The 16,838-nt window shown below is 22.0% G+C and overlaps 2 protein-coding genes across 2 annotated transcripts in view; one reads left to right on the forward strand and one right to left on the reverse strand.

The window, feature by feature from the left end:
• LOC117178553 (tRNA modification GTPase GTPBP3, mitochondrial) overlaps positions 1-1,261 on the reverse strand; it is a 14,631-nt gene extending 13,370 nt beyond the window's left edge. Inside the window, exon 1 of the mRNA XM_033369981.1 lies at positions 1,120-1,261. Within this exon, the coding sequence (XP_033225872.1) occupies positions 1,120-1,261 (142 nt within the window). The remainder of the gene's footprint in view (positions 1-1,119) is intronic.
• The window catches only part of LOC117178034 (histone H4 transcription factor), a 38,954-nt gene continuing 22,944 nt past the window's right edge, over positions 829-16,838 (forward strand). The window contains exons 1-3 of the mRNA XM_033369234.1: positions 829-1,462; positions 7,929-8,497; positions 15,678-16,011. Of these exons, the coding sequence (XP_033225125.1) occupies positions 8,018-8,497; positions 15,678-16,011 (814 nt within the window). The 5' untranslated portion in view covers positions 829-1,462; positions 7,929-8,017. The remainder of the gene's footprint in view (positions 1,463-7,928; positions 8,498-15,677; positions 16,012-16,838) is intronic.

A 16,838-nucleotide genomic window follows, 5' to 3' on the forward strand; every position in this document is an offset into this window, starting at 1 on the left:
AAATAATAAAAATAATAATAATATTTTTTTCAGATTCCAATAGGATTTTTTGTTTTCGTTTGTTCGTTATGGTCCAAATTTTGTCGTTGGATTCTTGTTTTTTTTTAACAGGAGTTTGCATCAATTTTTAAAATCATTTGCCTAACTGAAATTTTTTGTAATAACGAAAAAGTTTTTAAAAATTGAAAAACTCCCGGTTAATGGAATCTTCACAATTATATAAACACAAACGTGTTTTTAAAAATAATGAGAAGCTGAGAAAGTGTAAAAAAATTAATTATTGGAAAAAATCAAACAAAATTATAATAGTTTCTAACAATTGGAATAATATTCTTTATTTTGTTTTTCAAAATATGTGTAACTGTAACACAGTAAATCTTTGATATTAAATATCATTTTTTTTAAATGAACTATAAAGAAAAAAAACAAGAAAAAACTTTAAAAATATTTAAGTATGCGAAATTCAATTTAAAAAATAAGTAGCCAAGAATAATTTTTCCGAATTAAAAATTGTTAACTAAACCAGGGACTTTTATGAAAAAGATATACAAGAGGCAATTTTTGCTTAGTAATTCATATTTTTCTTCAATTTTTAACAAATATATACTTTAAAACATTATTTTCGCTTCTTAAATTGTATGATCAAAATTTTTTATTAGATTTTTCACAAAATCTGTCAATTTTTCTAAAAAGTATTTAGTTACTATGAAATTTTTCCTTTTTTTTTAATTTTTAAAACCCGGAAATCAAATTAAACTGCGTAAACAGAACTGAACAGCAAATTCTATTTTTAGGTTAGGACAACATAAGGTCGAAAAAAGTGTGGTTATGAAACGAAAAATATTCCAAAAACCAGAATTTATCAATTGGAATCACATTTTTTGTAACTTCACGACATTATTTAATTAAAAGCACTAATTAATAACAAACTGAAGTAGCCTTCATACCCGCCAAAACTACGTGCGACAGCAGACGACCTTTTAAATGACAGTTGTAAAAATATCAAGCGAGAGAGATTATAAAATTGTCAGCGTTCCTTTCAAGAAAAAGCCCATCAATTCCAACCACACTAAACAATGAAGAGAAGAAAAAATGAAACTTTTTTATAAAACTAATTACCAGATGATAGTGCATAAATAGTTGAACCTCCTTTGTGGTTATTGGAGGAAAGCGCCCTGTCAAATTTACTCCGTTGCCACGAATGAGTTGCGTCCAACCATCGAGCAAACACATTACTCTTCCTAATTGCAGAAAATATCATCGTTTTTCTTAAAAACTGGCGTGAAATGTTGCTAGTGACATTATTTATTCGAAATAATTTATTCGGAGTGAAAAGTGAAGTTCTGTGGTGAAATATAAACACGTAAAATGTAGAGCGATGGAGATTTGCTTCTTGCAATCATGGCGGAAGTTTTTTGCGATGGATTTGTTCTGAAAACATTTCTTCGCAGATTCGAATAGAGTGAGTTTTTTATTTTTATTTTTACGTATATTTTGTAGATACTTATTAAATCAATTCAATAATTTGGTAAAATGGAACGAAACTTTTGTTTTAAGCCAGATGTATGTGACTTAAGACATGTTTGTAAACCTTTGTTTTGCTTTGTTTACTTTATTACCTGCCAGAAGTTTCCGATAGAAAAATCTTTTTGGAGCTTTTTTTTTCGTTTTCACTTTTCTCCGAAAATGCCTGACAAAAAATTGTTGTAATTTAAAAAAAAAGTGCTGGTAACTTCAATTATAATTGATTTATGAACTTTTTCAGATTTTATATTCTTTTTCGTATTGCCCTCTTCTTTTTTAAAAGAATTCGTATTTTCCCCGATTTTCAAGAAACTTCCCTTTTTTATCATTAATAAAACCTAATAAGGAAACCCAAATATTTTTGATTGAAAAATAATTCTTTTTTCTTTTGATAAGTCTACTATATTTTGAATTAATTTCATATTTTTTGTTGAAAAGTCCACTATTTTATTTAAAAGTAATATCTTTTGGTAACAAAATTCGACTATTTTGTTGCAGAGTCGTCTTTTCGGATAGAAAGTTCGTCCTTTAGGATTGAAAATTAATCTTTTAGTAGAAAAGTGATTTTTTTTGGGTTGAAAATTTATTTTTCTTGGTTAAACAATACATTTTTTGTTTACTATGTAGTTGAAAATCATTTTATTTTTGAAACTTCAAACTATTGGGTTGAAAATTTAATGATTTCTTTGAAAATTTAATTATTATATTAAAAAATCTTTTTTGGTTAAAATTTTCAATATTTGATTTAAAAATGAATGAAAAATCATTCTTGGTTGAAAAATAAAGTTTTTGGTTTAAAAAATAAATCTTTATATGTTGAAAATTCCACTATTTTGTTCAAAACTCATATTTTTTTGATCGAATTCAACTATTTATTTTTTATCCTTAATGCAATCTTGTTTGCTTCCCGTCTTTTTTCCCTTTTTAGAGAATTCTTATTCCCGCCCTTTTTTTCGCTTAAATTTTTAACTTAATTAATTGAGCCCAATAAGAGAATTCGAAAATTTTTGGTTGAACGTTTATAATTTTTAATTGAAACATTTACAAGTATTGAAAATTTAACTATTTTGTTAAAAAGTTATCTCTTTTGGTTGAAAATTAATTTTTCTTAGTTAAATATGAACTTTTTTTTAAATTAAACTTTGCAGGTGGAAAATTTAACTGTTTCTAAAAAATGCAACTACATATTTAGTTAAAAATTCAACTATTTTTTTGGGAAGTTAAACTTTTTGATTAAAAATTATTATTTTTTTTTTAATTCAACTGTTTGGTTGAAAATTTAATGATTTTTATGCAGATTCGACTGCTTTGTTAAAAAGTCATATTTTTTGGTCGAAAATCCAACGTTTTTTTTTTTTTTAATCGTCTTTTTGTATAGAAAATTCGTTCTTTAAAATTGAAAATTCATTTTTTGATTAAAAAGTGATATTTTTTGTAGAACATTAATTTTTCTTGGTAGTACAATTATTTAGTTCAAAATAATTTTATTTTGCAAAATGTAACTATTAGGTTCAAAATTTAATTATTTTGTTGCAAATTTAACTATTTTGTTAAAAAGTTATCTTATTTGGTTGAACATTTATGTTTATTAAACATTCTTCTTATTGGTTAATCTTATTATTATTATTAATCTTTTTAGAGCAAAATTGTTTTTTTTGTTGTTAAAAATTGATGTTTTTTTGATTGAAAATTCGTTTTTTGAAAATTATTATCTTTTTTAAATAGAAAATTTATCTATTCTATTTTTATTTAAAAGTTCAGCTACTTGCTTGTAAGTTAAACTTGTTTGTTAAAAAAATGTTCTTTGAAAATTGGACTGTTTTGTTTAAAATTCGTATTTTTGTCGTTAAAAATCAATTTTTTGAACTGAAAATTAATCTAATAATGTTAAAAATTAAACTGTTCCAATTTTAAAGTTTTAGTAGTTAAACAAATATAAATGCCCAATTGAAACTTTATAAACTATTTTCAATTTTTAAATAATTTCAAAATAATATTTTTATATTGTTTTAGTTTATATTTAAAAAAAAATTATTTAAGAAAAAGATTAAATTATTTAAGGAGTGTTCAATTTATATTTGAAAAAAAAAACAGTTGGAAATAATTTCACTTCGAAAAATTAACGTTTTGGTGTAAATTCGACTATTTTGTTAAAAAGTCATCTTTTTTGGTTGAAAATTCATGTATATTAAAAATTCGTCTTTTTGGCAAAAAATTAATATTCTTGTTTGAAAATTGCCCTTTTATGGTTTAAAATTAAACTATTTTGCTTAAAGTGTAACTAAGTTATTATAAATGCATTCCTTCGGCAGAAAATTTTAATTTTTGATTCAAAATTCGTTTTTTGCTTATTAAAAACTAATTTCTTTAACTGAGAATTTAACTATTCCATTTTCGATCATAAATGTATTTTTTTAAAGTTGAAAATTAATTTTTGTTTCTTTAATTTTTTTGTTAATAAAATTTTAACTATTCTATTTATAGTTCAAATGACAGCTTCTTGCTCGAAAGTTAAACTAGTTTGTTAAATTTTCTATGATTGAAAATTGAACTATTCTGTCTAAAATAGTTTTTTTTTTGTTTGTTAAAAATCAATATTTTGAACTGAAAAATTATTTGTTATATTTTTGATTTAAAACTGATCGTTTTTGTTTCAAAATTGAACTATTTAATTAAAAATTAACTTTTTTGTTGGAAATTTAATTAATTCGGTAGAAAATTCAAGTACTTGGTTGACAATTGATCTTTTGTTGTTGAAAAATTCCTAGAATTTCAGAAGCTTTTGAAGAATTGCAAATAATTTCAAAAAAATAAAAATCATTTTCTCAAGAATTAGAGAAAAATTGAAAAAGATTTTTCATTTTGAAAAATAATGTTAAGAAAATATTAAAAAATATTTCCAAAATTTTCAAAAATGAATATGGAAGATTTTAAGGAAATTTTTTTAATTTTGCAGAATTATTTACAACATTTTTAGAAAAATTCTAATAATTCTAAAATTTAAATTTTGGATTTAAAATTCGCTTTTTGCTTGTTGAAAACTAATTTCTTTAACTGAGAATTTAGCAATTTCATTTTTCATTAAAAATGGATCTTTTTTGTTGAAAATGAATTTTTGTTTGTTGAATTTTTTTGCTAAAAATTTAGCTATTCTACTTATAGTTCAAATTTCAGTTTCTTGTTTGTAAGCTGAACTAGTTTTTTAAAATTTCATTGATTGAAAATTGAACTATTTTGTCTAATATTCGTATTTTTTTGTTAAAAATATATTTCTTGAACTGAAAATTTATCTATTCTCTTTTTGATTAAAAACTGATCGTTAAAAGTTTAAAATTTAACTATTTAGTTAAGAATTAACTTTTTTGTTGAAAATTCAACAGTTTGGTAGAAAATTCGTTGTTTTGGTTAGAAAAATCCAACTTGTTTGTTAATAATTCGGATTTTTGGGTCGGAAATTCAATTAGTTCGGGAGAAAATTCAATTACTTGATTGAAAATTGATCTTTTTTAGTCGAAAGATTCTTAGAATTTATAAGCTTTTTAAGAATTGTAAATAACTTCAAAAGAATAAAAATAATTTTCTCAAGACTTCTAGAGAAATTGAAAAGGATTTTTAATTTTGAAGATTAATTTTAAGAAAATATTTAAAAAGATTTCCAGATTTTTCAAAAATTAATCTGGAAGATTTCAATTTTTTTATTATACAGGATTATTTACAACATTTTATGAAAAATAATAACTTTAAAAGATGTTCAAAAATTCTGGAAAAATTGCATAAATACTTTAAAATTGGAAAACAGGTAAAACAACATATGAATTCTTCAAGATTTTGAAATAAAAATTTGAAACTTTTTAAGGAATTTTAAACTATTAAAAGTAAGGACAATTTAACTTCAAATTTAATAAGTGTTAAATTTATATTTAAAAAAATAACTATAAATAAACAGTAAAATTTTCTTAACTATTTAGTTGAAGATTTTTACTAATTTGCTTTAAAGAAATCTATTTTTTAAAAATTATTTTTAGATTAAAAATTCAACTTTTTGGTGTAAATTCAACTATTTTGTTAAAAAGTCATTTTTTTGTTGTTAAAAATTCATGTATGAAAAAATTCGTCTTTTTCGTAGAAAATTAATCTTCTTGTTGAAAATTTGCCTTTTTTTATATAAATTTCATCTATTTGGTTTAAAGTGAAACTAATTTATTAAAAATTCTTTCTTTTGGTAGAAAATTTTAATTTTTTCTTTTAAAATTCGCTTTTTGCTTATTGAAAACTAAATTCTTTAACTGAGAATTTAACTATTCTATTTTTGTTTAAAAATGGATCTTCTTTAGTTGAAAATTAACTTTTGTTTCTTGATTTTTTGCTAAAAAATTAACTATTCTATTTATAGTTTAAATGTCAGCTTCTTGCTTGTAAGTTGAACTAGATTTTTAAAATTTTTCGATTGAAAATTAATTTATCTATTCTCTTTTTGATTAATAATTGATCGTTACCAGTTTTAAATTCAAGTATTTAGTTAAAAATTCACTTTTTTGTTGTAAGTTCAACAAATTGGTAGAAAAATTGTTGTTTTGGCTACAAAATCCAACTTTTTTGTTAAAAATTCGGATTTTTGGGCTTGAAATTCAATTAGTTCGAGAGAAAATTCAAGTACTTGATTGAACATTGATCTTTTTTAGTCGAAAAATTCTTAGAATTTATAAGCTTTTTAAGAATTTTAAATAACTTCAAAAGAATAAAACTCTTTTTCTTAAGGCTTCTAGAACAATTAAAAAGGTTTTTCATTTTGAAAAATTAATTTAAAGAAAATATTTAAAAAGATTTCCAGTATTTTCAAAAATTAATCTGGAAGATTTCAAGGAAATTTTTGTAATTTGTTAAAATTCTTACTATTTTATTTGTAATTAATACTATTTAGTTGGAAATAAGTTCACTTCGATAAGCAAACGTTTAGGTGTATATTCAACTATTTTGTTAAAAAGTCATTTTTTTGTTGTTGAAAATTCGCGTATAAAAAAAATTCGTCTTTTTCGTAGAAAATTAATCTTCTTGTTGAAAATTTCCCTTTTTTATATAAATTTCATCTATTTGGTTTAACTTTTTGTTTATTGAAAACTAATTTCTTTAACTGAGAATTTAACTATTCTTTTTTAGTTGAAAATTAATTTTTGTTGCTTGCATTTTTTTTCTACAAATTTAATTATAGCATTTATAGTTCAAATGTCAGCTTCCTGCTTGTAGGTTGAACTAATTTTTTAACATTTCTTTGATTGAAAATTTAACTATTTTGCCTAAAATTCGTTTTTTTTTGTCTTTTTGTTAAAAATCAATGTTTTGAACTGAAAATTTCTCTATTCTCTTTTTGATTGATAATGGATTGTTATCAGTTTAAAATTCAACTAGCTAGTGAAAAATTAACTTTTTTGTGGAAAATTTAACAGTTTGGTAGAAAATTCGTTGTTTTTATTAGAAAAATCCAAATTTTTTGTTAAAAATTCGGAATTTTGGGTTGGAAATTCATTTAGTTTGGGAGAAAATTTAACTACTTGATTGAATATTGATCTTTTTTAGTTGAAAAATTCTTAGAATTTAGAAGCTTTTTAGGAATCGTAAATAAATTCAAAAGTATAAAAATCATTTTCTTAAGATTCCTAGGGAAATTGATAACAATTTTTGTTTTCAAAAATTAATTTAAAGAAAATATTTAAAAAGATTTCCGAAATTTTCAAAAATGAATCTGGAAGATTTTTGGACATTTTTTTTCATTTTGCAGAATTTTTTACAAAATTTTCAGAAAAATTCGACTATTTCTAAAAGATGCTTAAAACTTCTGAAAAAATTTCAAAAATCATTTTCTTAAGACTCCTAGGAAAATTATAAACGATTTTTCTTTTTCGAAAATTAATTTCAAGGTAAAATTTAAAAAGATTTCCGAAATTTTCAAAAATCAATCTAATAATTTTAAAAGATGTTCAGAACTTCTGAAAAATATTCGAAAATGCTTTAATATTTGAAGACAGGTAAAGCAACATGTACATTTTTGAAGATTTTGAAATACAAATTGAAGCTTTTTAAGGAAGTTTAAATTAATTAAAATAAAATAATTTAACTTCTAATTTAAGAAGTGTTCAATTTATATTAAAAAAATATAAACGTTCAATTTTTAATGTTTCTAGCTTAAAATTGCCTAAAATGATTCGAAGCTCAATTTTTATTACTTCAAATGGACATTTTTTTAGCTTTAGAGTTCGAATTTTTAAATTTCATTAACCCTGAAAAATGTTTGCGAAGCGGGAATTTTTTTCTTCAATTAAAACGGCCAGTCTGAACTGATTCTCCCATTTTAGAAATTCAGATTTCTATTGGGAATTTGAAATAAAAATATTATATCATTATTTCAGAAAACACTAAACTATTTTAAAAACGGACACACTTTTACTTAAACTTGACTTGAAACACAAAATAAAAAAATAAAAAAATACTCACCACGATGTGTGAAATAATGAAAAAGCTCATAAAGAGCAAAGAAGTGCAGGAGAGATGCTGCGACTGGGTGGAATCTCAAAAGGATATTTCCCTTCTTGAAGATCCTTTGTTTATTCCAAAATCAAATGACAGTGATGACTTCGATACCGATTCAGAATTTGACTCTGTTTCACAATGTGGAACAAAACGACGCCGAGTGGCTCTGCCAATGAAAGATGAGAAATTGGACATGTTGTGTGAATGGAAAAACTGTGACTTTAGACACAATTCGTCGAAAAAATTTTTGGATCATATGGGAGGTCATATTCCAGAATTGGAATTGAAGATTGTGGGCGATAATAATGCAATATATGTGTGCGGATGGACAAGCTGTCCTTATGAAACTACTTTGTCAAATGAAATTACTTGGCATGTTTATTATCATTCTTATCACACGAAGCTCAGGTCCATCGGAATCAACATCAGGCAGAGGACAAGATTACCGGTAATTTACAGTTTTTTTGATTAAATCTTAAATATGAAATTATTTAATAATAATAATAATCTGGAAATTAATTCATTCACTTTGAAATCTTACAAAATTGGCTTCAATTTTTAAACAAAGTTTTTAATTTTTAAAACGTTAAGTTTTAATTCATTATTTTTTATACTTTCCAATTAAACAGAATAATGTTGATAAAATTTGTAGATTAATTAAATTTTAGTGATTGACAATATTTAAAACTCGACATTTTAACGGGAATAAAATTCCTGAATTGGAAAATTCCCATTTTAAACAATTAAGTGTTTTTTATAAATATTATTTATTTATTTATTAGACATACAATAATCAAATATTTTATTACAATATTATTTTTCATGTTTCAAGTTTCTAAACTTATTGTTAGAATTTATATTTATGCAATTTATTATATTTATAAAAAAGTTTAATTTTTTAATTTCGGAAATTTTATTATTGGTAAATTTTCCCATTCGGAATGTTATTGTTCGGGAATTTTACATTTCGGGAATTGTATTGTCCGAGAATGTTTTCCAATTTAGGAATTTTATCATTCGAACATTTTCCAATTGGGGAATTTTATTTTTCGGGATTTTCAGTCCTTCCGAAATCTTGACAGTTTTAATTAAGACGACTAAAAAATCACGAAAAAAAATTCTCGAATAATGAAATTCCAGAATTAAAAAATTCCCGAAAAGTTTATAATATTACCGAATTTGAAAATTCCCTAATAATAAATTTCCCAACAGAAAATTCTATAAATTTAAACTATTGCAATTTTTTAAAAATAGTATTTATTTGATAAAAATATTTGATTATTCATTTTCTAATAAATGAATGATATTCATAAAATCTTTTTTTTAATTCTTTAATCTTGGCAATTCGGTAATATTATGGACTATTCGGGAATTCTATTATTCGGAAATTTTATTCGGGAATTTTATTGCTCATGAATTTTCCTATTCCCTAATTTAATCATTTTTTTTATAAATATTTATTTGTTAAAAATACACTAATAAATTATTTTTACTAAACAAAAAATCTTCTTTTAATGCTTCATGTTTATAAAGTTATTGTTTGAATTTAAAATAATTTCAGAAACTTTAAACATTAAAAACAATTTTTGATAAAAAATATTTGATGGCTGTATTTTTAATAAATAAACAATATTGATAAAAAATAAGTTTAATTGTTTAATTTCGGCAATTTTCTGTCGAGAAGTTTCAAATTCGGTAAGAATATAAACTCTCAGGAATTTTCTAATTCGGAGATTTATTGTTCAGGAATTTTTCAATTCCCGAATTTAATCATTTTTTATATAAATATTATTTATTTGTTAAAAATGTAATAATAAATTATTTTTACTGAACAAAAAGTCTGTTTTTAATGCTTCAAGTTTATAAAATTATTGTTTGGATTAAAAATAATTTCAGAAAATTTAAACATTAAAACCCATTTTTTGTTTATACAAATATTTGATGGTTGTATTTTTAATGAATAAATAATAATTATAAAAAATTTTAATTGTTTAATTTCGGCAATTTTCTGTCGAAGTTTCAAATTCGGTAAGAATATAAACTCTCGGGAATTTGATTATTGGGGAATTTGTGCAATTCCCGAATTTATTTAATTTTTTATAAATATTATTTGTTTTAAAAATATATAATAATCAAATATTTTTACTAAACAAAAAATATTTTTTCATTGCTTCAAGTTTATAAAATTATTTTTTGAATTTAAAATAATTTTAGAAACTTTAAAATTAAAAACAATTTTTTTTTATACAAATATTTGATTGTATTTTTAATAAATAAATATATAATATGTATAAACAAAAAATTTAATTGTTTAATTTCAGCAATTTTCTGTGGAGAATTTTCAAATTCGGTAATAATACAAACTCTCGGGAATATTATTATTCCGGTAATTTCCAACTCGGTAATATTATAAACTATACGGGAATTTTATTATTCGGAAATTTTCCGGACCGGAATTTTATTATTCTGGAATTTTCTAATTCGCGAATTTAAGAAATTGATTTTTTTAATAAATATTATTTATTTGTTAAAAATACAATAATAAAATATTTTTACTAAACAAAAAGTTTAACTTATTCCAATTGAATATATCATAGTTTTAGTTAAAAATTCTTCTGTTTGGTTGAACATTAATTTTTTTAGCTTAGAATTTGATTATTTAAATTTTGATTGGCAATTTATTTTTTTTAGTAAAAATTTATTTTGTTGAAAATAATTTTTTATTAGTTTAAAATTCATTCATTTAGTATTTTGCTTATTTGGTCCTCCTAAATTGAAAATTCATGAATTTCGTTAAAAATTCACGTATTTTGTTGAAAAATTGGATTTTTTTGGTAGAAAATTAATCTCATTGTCTAAAAATTCATCTTTTTGGTTGAAAATTCAAGTTTTTTAGTTAAATATTCCTCTCATTTTAGTCGAAAATTAATCATTTTGTGTGATCATATAACTATTTTTTTGAAAATTAATTTTTTTTTTGTTCGAAGTTTTTTTTTAAATTAGCTTTTTTGCTGGAAAGAAATGTTTGTAACTTGAAATTTAACTAACTTCAATTGAATATTCCTTTGTTTAATCTGACAATTCTTCTGTTTGGTTGAAAATTTATTTTTTTAACTTAAAATTTAATCATATAAGTTTTGGTTGATAATTTATCTTTTTTATTAAAAATGAATTTGTTTTTGAAAATTCAACTTTTTCAGTTGAAGATTCGTCATTTTTAGTTTAAAATTCATCATTTACGTTAAAAAAAATGTTCTTTATCCAAAATTTATCTGTTTGAATATTTGTCTTCTTTGATTGAAAATTCGAGTATTCCGTTAAAAATTCACGTATTTTGTTGAAAAATTGTGTTTTTGGTAGATAATTAATATTTTTGTTTGAAAATTCATCTTTTTGGTTGAAAATTCAGGAATTCTATTTAAATATTCATTATTTTAGTTGAAAAATCAGCTTTCTAGTTTAAAATTCAACTATTTCAGTTAAATATTTACAATTTTAGTTGAAAATTCATCACTTTTTGTGAAAATATAACTATTTTTTCAGAATAATTTTTTTTATGTTATTTTTTTAAGTGGAAATGTAACTTATTCCAGTTGAACATTCCATATTTTTAGTTGACAATTTTTTTGTTTGGTTGAACATTTATTTTTCGAACTTAAAGTATAATTATTTAAGTTTTGGTTGAAAATTTATCAGTTGTCCTGAAAATTAAAGCTTTTAATAAATTCCAAATATTGTTTCAGTTTACAATTTAAAAATTAAACATTTGAAATTTTTTAATTAAAAACAAGAAAAATTGCTTAATATTTAGAAATATTTGACTTAATTTAAAATCAGGAATTATAAATCAAATAATCAAAACTAGACCAAAAAAGTAAACTTTTAACGTTAGAATTTTAATTGTTCTATTTAGAAAATTTTAACTTCATAGTAAATTTGCTGAATTTAGATGTATAAATAAATATTTCTCATCTATTATTCCTGAAAAAATATCCATTTTTGCAGATCTCGAGCAAAAAGTTTTGGAAGCTTTTTAAGAATTTATAATTTAAAGAGAATATTTAAAAAGATTTCCAACGTTTTCAAAAATGACTTGAATGAATTTTGGTTCAAAATTGACCTTGAAACTATTTCGAAACATTTTTCGAACTTAAAGTTTAATTATTTAAGTTTTGGTTGAAAATTTATCAGTTGTGCTGAAAATTAATGTTTTTAACTAAAAATGTAACTATTCCATTTTTTGTTGAAAATTCTCTTTTCTTAGTTCAAAAATAATCTATTTGGTTGAATATTTGTCTGCTTTAATTGAAAATTCTAGTATTTCTTTAAAAATTCATATATTTTGTTGAAGAATTGTATTTTTTTGGTCGAAAAGTAATCTTTTTTTTCAAATAATCGTTTTGTTTGAAAATTATCTTATTGTTTAAAAATTCATCTTTCTGGTTTAAAATTCAACTATTCCAGTTCAATATTACAATTTTATTTGCAAATTCATCACCTTGTTTGAAAATGCAACTATTTTTTTGAAAATTAGTTTCTTTTTGAATTAGTTTTTTTGGTGGAAAGTATTTTTTTCAATCGGAAATTTAACTTATTCCATTTGAATATTCCATAGTTTTAGTTGCAAATTCTTCTGTTTGGTTTATCATTTATGTTTTTTAGTCAAATTAATTTCTTATTGAAAATTCAACTATTTTAGCTGAAGATTCGTCATTTTAGTTGAAAATTCATCAGTTAGGTGGAAAATTAATGTTTTTAACTAAAAATATAACAATTCCATTCTTTTTTACTTTAATTCTTTTTTTCTTATTTCAAAATTTATCTATTTGATTCAATGTTTGTCTTCTTTGATTCATAAAAATTTAATTATTTCGTTAAAAATTCACATATTTTGTTGAAAAATTGTATTTTTTGGTAGAAAATTAATCTTTTGGTTTGAAAATTAATCTCATTGTTTTAAATTTTAGCTTTTTGGTTGAAAATTCAAGTATTCTAGTTAAATATTCATCATTTTAGTTGAACCTTCATCTATTTGATATAAAATAATAAAATAATAAATAATTTTTTTTTAAATTAGGTTTTTTTGTGAAAAGTAATTTTTTAAACTGAAAACTTTACTTTTTCCCATTAGATATTTCAAGTTTGATTGCCAATTTGATCTTTTTTAGTAAAAATTAATTTTTTTCTTAAAATTCATCTAATTCAGTTGAAAATTCGTCATGTTAGTTAAAAATTTATATTTCTGGTTTAAAATTCAACTATTTCAGTTAAAGATTGAGAATTCTAGTTTAAATATCATCATTTTTTGTGAAAATATAACTATTTTTTTGAAAATTAGTTGTTGTTTTTTGTTGAGATTTTTATTATGTTAGTTTTTTTTTGCCGAAAATTAATGTTTTTAACTTGAAATTTAACATAATCCAATTTAATATTCCATATTATCATTTAAAAATTCTTTTGTTAGTTTGAGCATTAATTTTTTTAACTTAAAATTTAATTCTTTATGTTTTGGTTGACGATTTATCTTTTCTTTTTGTAAAAATTAATTTATTATTGAAAATTCAACTATTTAAGTTAAAGATTCGTCATTTTTTAGTTAAAAATTCGTCTATTTGGTTGAATATTTGTCTTCATTAATTATAAATTCGAGTATTTCATTAAAAACTCATGTATTTTGTTGAAAAATTGTATTTCTTTGGTAGAACAATAATTTATTTTTTGATTGACAATTTATCTTTTTTAGCAAAATGAATTTGTTTTTGTTGAAAACTGTTTCAGTTGAAGATTCATTATTTCAGTTGAAAATTTAACTTATTCGTTTAAAATTTAATTATTAAAGTTGAAGATTCGTCATTTTAGTTGAAAATTCTTTTTTCTTAATTTAAAATTATTTTATTCGTTGTATATTTGTCTTCTTTAACTGTAAATTCAAGCATTTCATTAAAATTTCATCTATTTTTTTGAAAAATTGTATTTTTTGGTGGAAAATTAATCCTTTTGTTTGAAAAATAATCTCCTTGTTTAAAAATGATCTTATTGTTTAAAAATCCATCCCTTTGGGTTGAAAATTCATCACTTAATGTGAAAATGTAACAATTTTTTGAAAATAATTTTTTTTAAGTTATTGTTTTAACTGGAAATTTAACTTATTCCAGTTGAATATTTCATATTTTTATTTGAAAATTTTTCTGTTTGGTTGAACATTAATTTTTTGAACTTGAAATTTAATTATTTTAGTTCTGGTTGACAATTTATCTTTTTAGTAAGTGAATTTTTTTTAATTCAACTATTTCAGTTGAATATTCGTCATTTTAGTTGAAAATTGATTAGTTGGACTGAAAATTAATGTTTTTAATTAAAAATGTAACTATTCTATTTTTTGGTAAAAATTCTTTTTTCTTAGTTTAAAATTAATTTATTTCGTTCAATATTTGTCTGTTTTAATTGAAAATTCTAGTATTTCTTTGAAAATTCATGTATTTTGTTTTAAAAAAATTTATTTTTTGGTATAAAATTTATCTTTCTGGTTTTAAATTTAACTATTCCAGCTAAGGATTTAAATTTTAGTCAAAAATGCATCATTTTGAGTGAAAATGTAACTATTTTTGCAAAATCTTTTTGTTTTGTTTGAAAGTTATTTTTTGAACTGGAAATTTAAATTATTCAAGTCGAATATTCCATATTTTTATTTGCAGATTTTTCTGTTTTGTTGATCATTAATTTTTTGAACTTGAAATTTAATTATTTAAGTTCTGGTTGACAATTTATCTTTTTTAGTGAAATTAATTTTTGTTGAAAATTCAACTTTTTCAGTTGAAGATTTATTGTTTTAGTTAATAATTCAGCTTTTTGGTTTACATTTCAACTATACCAGTTGAAGAATCGTCATTTTTTAGTTTAAAACTCATCATTTACGTTTAAAACTGATTTTTTCTTCATTCAAAATTCATCTATTTGGTTAAATATTTATCTTCTTCAATTAAAAAATAAAGTTTTCATTTAAAATTAATATATTTTATCGAAAAATTGTATTTTTTGTAGGAAAATTAATCTTTTTGTTTGAAAGTTATCTCATTGTTTAAAAATTCATCTTTCTGATTTGAAATTCAACTATTCTAGTTAAGGACTTTGTTTTGTTTATGAGTTATTTTTTAACTGGAAATTTAAATTATTCCATATTTTTATTTGAAAATTCTTCTATTTGGTTGCACATTAATTCTTGGAACTTAAAATCTAAATATTTGATTTTTGGTTGAAAATTTATCAGTTGTGCTGAAAATTAATGTTTTTAACTAATAATGTAACTAATTTTTTTTTTTTTTGAAACTTCTATTTTCTTAGTTAAAAATTAATCTGTTTGGTTGAATATTTGTCTTCTTTAACTGTAAATTCAAACATTTCGTTTAAAAAATCATCTATTTTTTGTTTGAAAAATTGTATTTTTTGTTATAAAATTAATCTTTTTGTTTTTAAACATAATTTATTTTGCAAAGAATGAATGTCGTGAATGAAAATAAATCTTTTCCTTTTGCGGCAAATATAAATATGTTATTTTTAGTGGATTTGGATGCCGAATTACCACCCTGATTGTATCATTTTTCATATAAAATTGTCTTTTTTTTGCGCAGAAATGTCTCTTAGAAACGGGCTGGACAATAATTGAGTTGCCGCCAACTTTGATTTGTCAATGGGACGATTGTCCGAAAAGTTTCAATAAATATCAAGGATTACTCGATCATGTTACGATTCACGTGGAAAAAAATCCTCGGGGAAACAAAGTCGAAGGTGGGGTAAAATGCAAGTGGGCAGGCTGCCAAGGAAAATTCGCGAGTGTCTACAAATTGAGAGATCATGTACGAAGTCACACCAAAGAGAAGATCGTTGCTTGTCCAGATTGTGGCTTTATGTTTTCGACAAATTCAAGATTTCGGGAACATTGTGAACGGCAAATTCCTCTCGACAGTAAGTTTTTTAAATATTTAATCCTATGAACAAGGCTCGGATTGGGCAACTTCTTTTTTTTTAAATAAATGAGATTTTTCCTGACAGTTTTCCGGTTTACTTGTAAATTTAAATTGAAAACTAGAAAAACAATTACCATTTTAATTGGGAACATTTTTAATGGAATAATTTTGTATTCAAGCGTTTGAAATTGAATCATTTGTTTAAACTGAGATTTTTAAGAGTTGGATAATTTAAGTTGAAAACGTTGAAAATTTAATTCGTTTTTTAAAAATAAACTATTTTACAATGATGTTTTTTTTTGTCGGAAAGTACGTCCTTTTGGATTAAAAATTCCTCTTTTTGGTGGAAAGGCAATCTTTTGGTTGAAAATTTATCTTTATTGATTAAAAATTAACTTTTTTGTTGAAATTTTAAACTGTCTTCTAAAAATTCGTCTTTTTGGCATGAAACTTTAACTACTTATTTGTAAGTTTTTTTTTTTAATTTAAAAATTTGGTAAAAATGTCAATTTTAAAATAATTTCAAAATAATATATTCATAATTAAAGGCTTTTATTGAATTTGAAATATTGTTTTAGTTTACAATTTGAAAGTGTTTAAATTAAGAACAAGAAAAATTGCCTAATATTTAGAAATATTTGTCTACTCATTTAAAAGCAGTAAATTATCAATAAAATATTCAAAAGTTAATTTCAAAAATTTTAAGAGAATATTTAAAAAGATTTCCAACATTTTCGAAAATAAATATCGATTGATAATTTAACTTTCTCGGTTAAAAATGAACTTTTTTGTTGAAAATTTAACTGTCTTCTAAAAATTCGTCTT

Source organism: Belonocnema kinseyi, chromosome 8 (genome assembly GCF_010883055.1).
Source record: "Belonocnema kinseyi isolate 2016_QV_RU_SX_M_011 chromosome 8, B_treatae_v1, whole genome shotgun sequence".
Lineage (NCBI taxonomy): Eukaryota > Metazoa > Arthropoda > Insecta > Hymenoptera > Cynipidae > Belonocnema > Belonocnema kinseyi.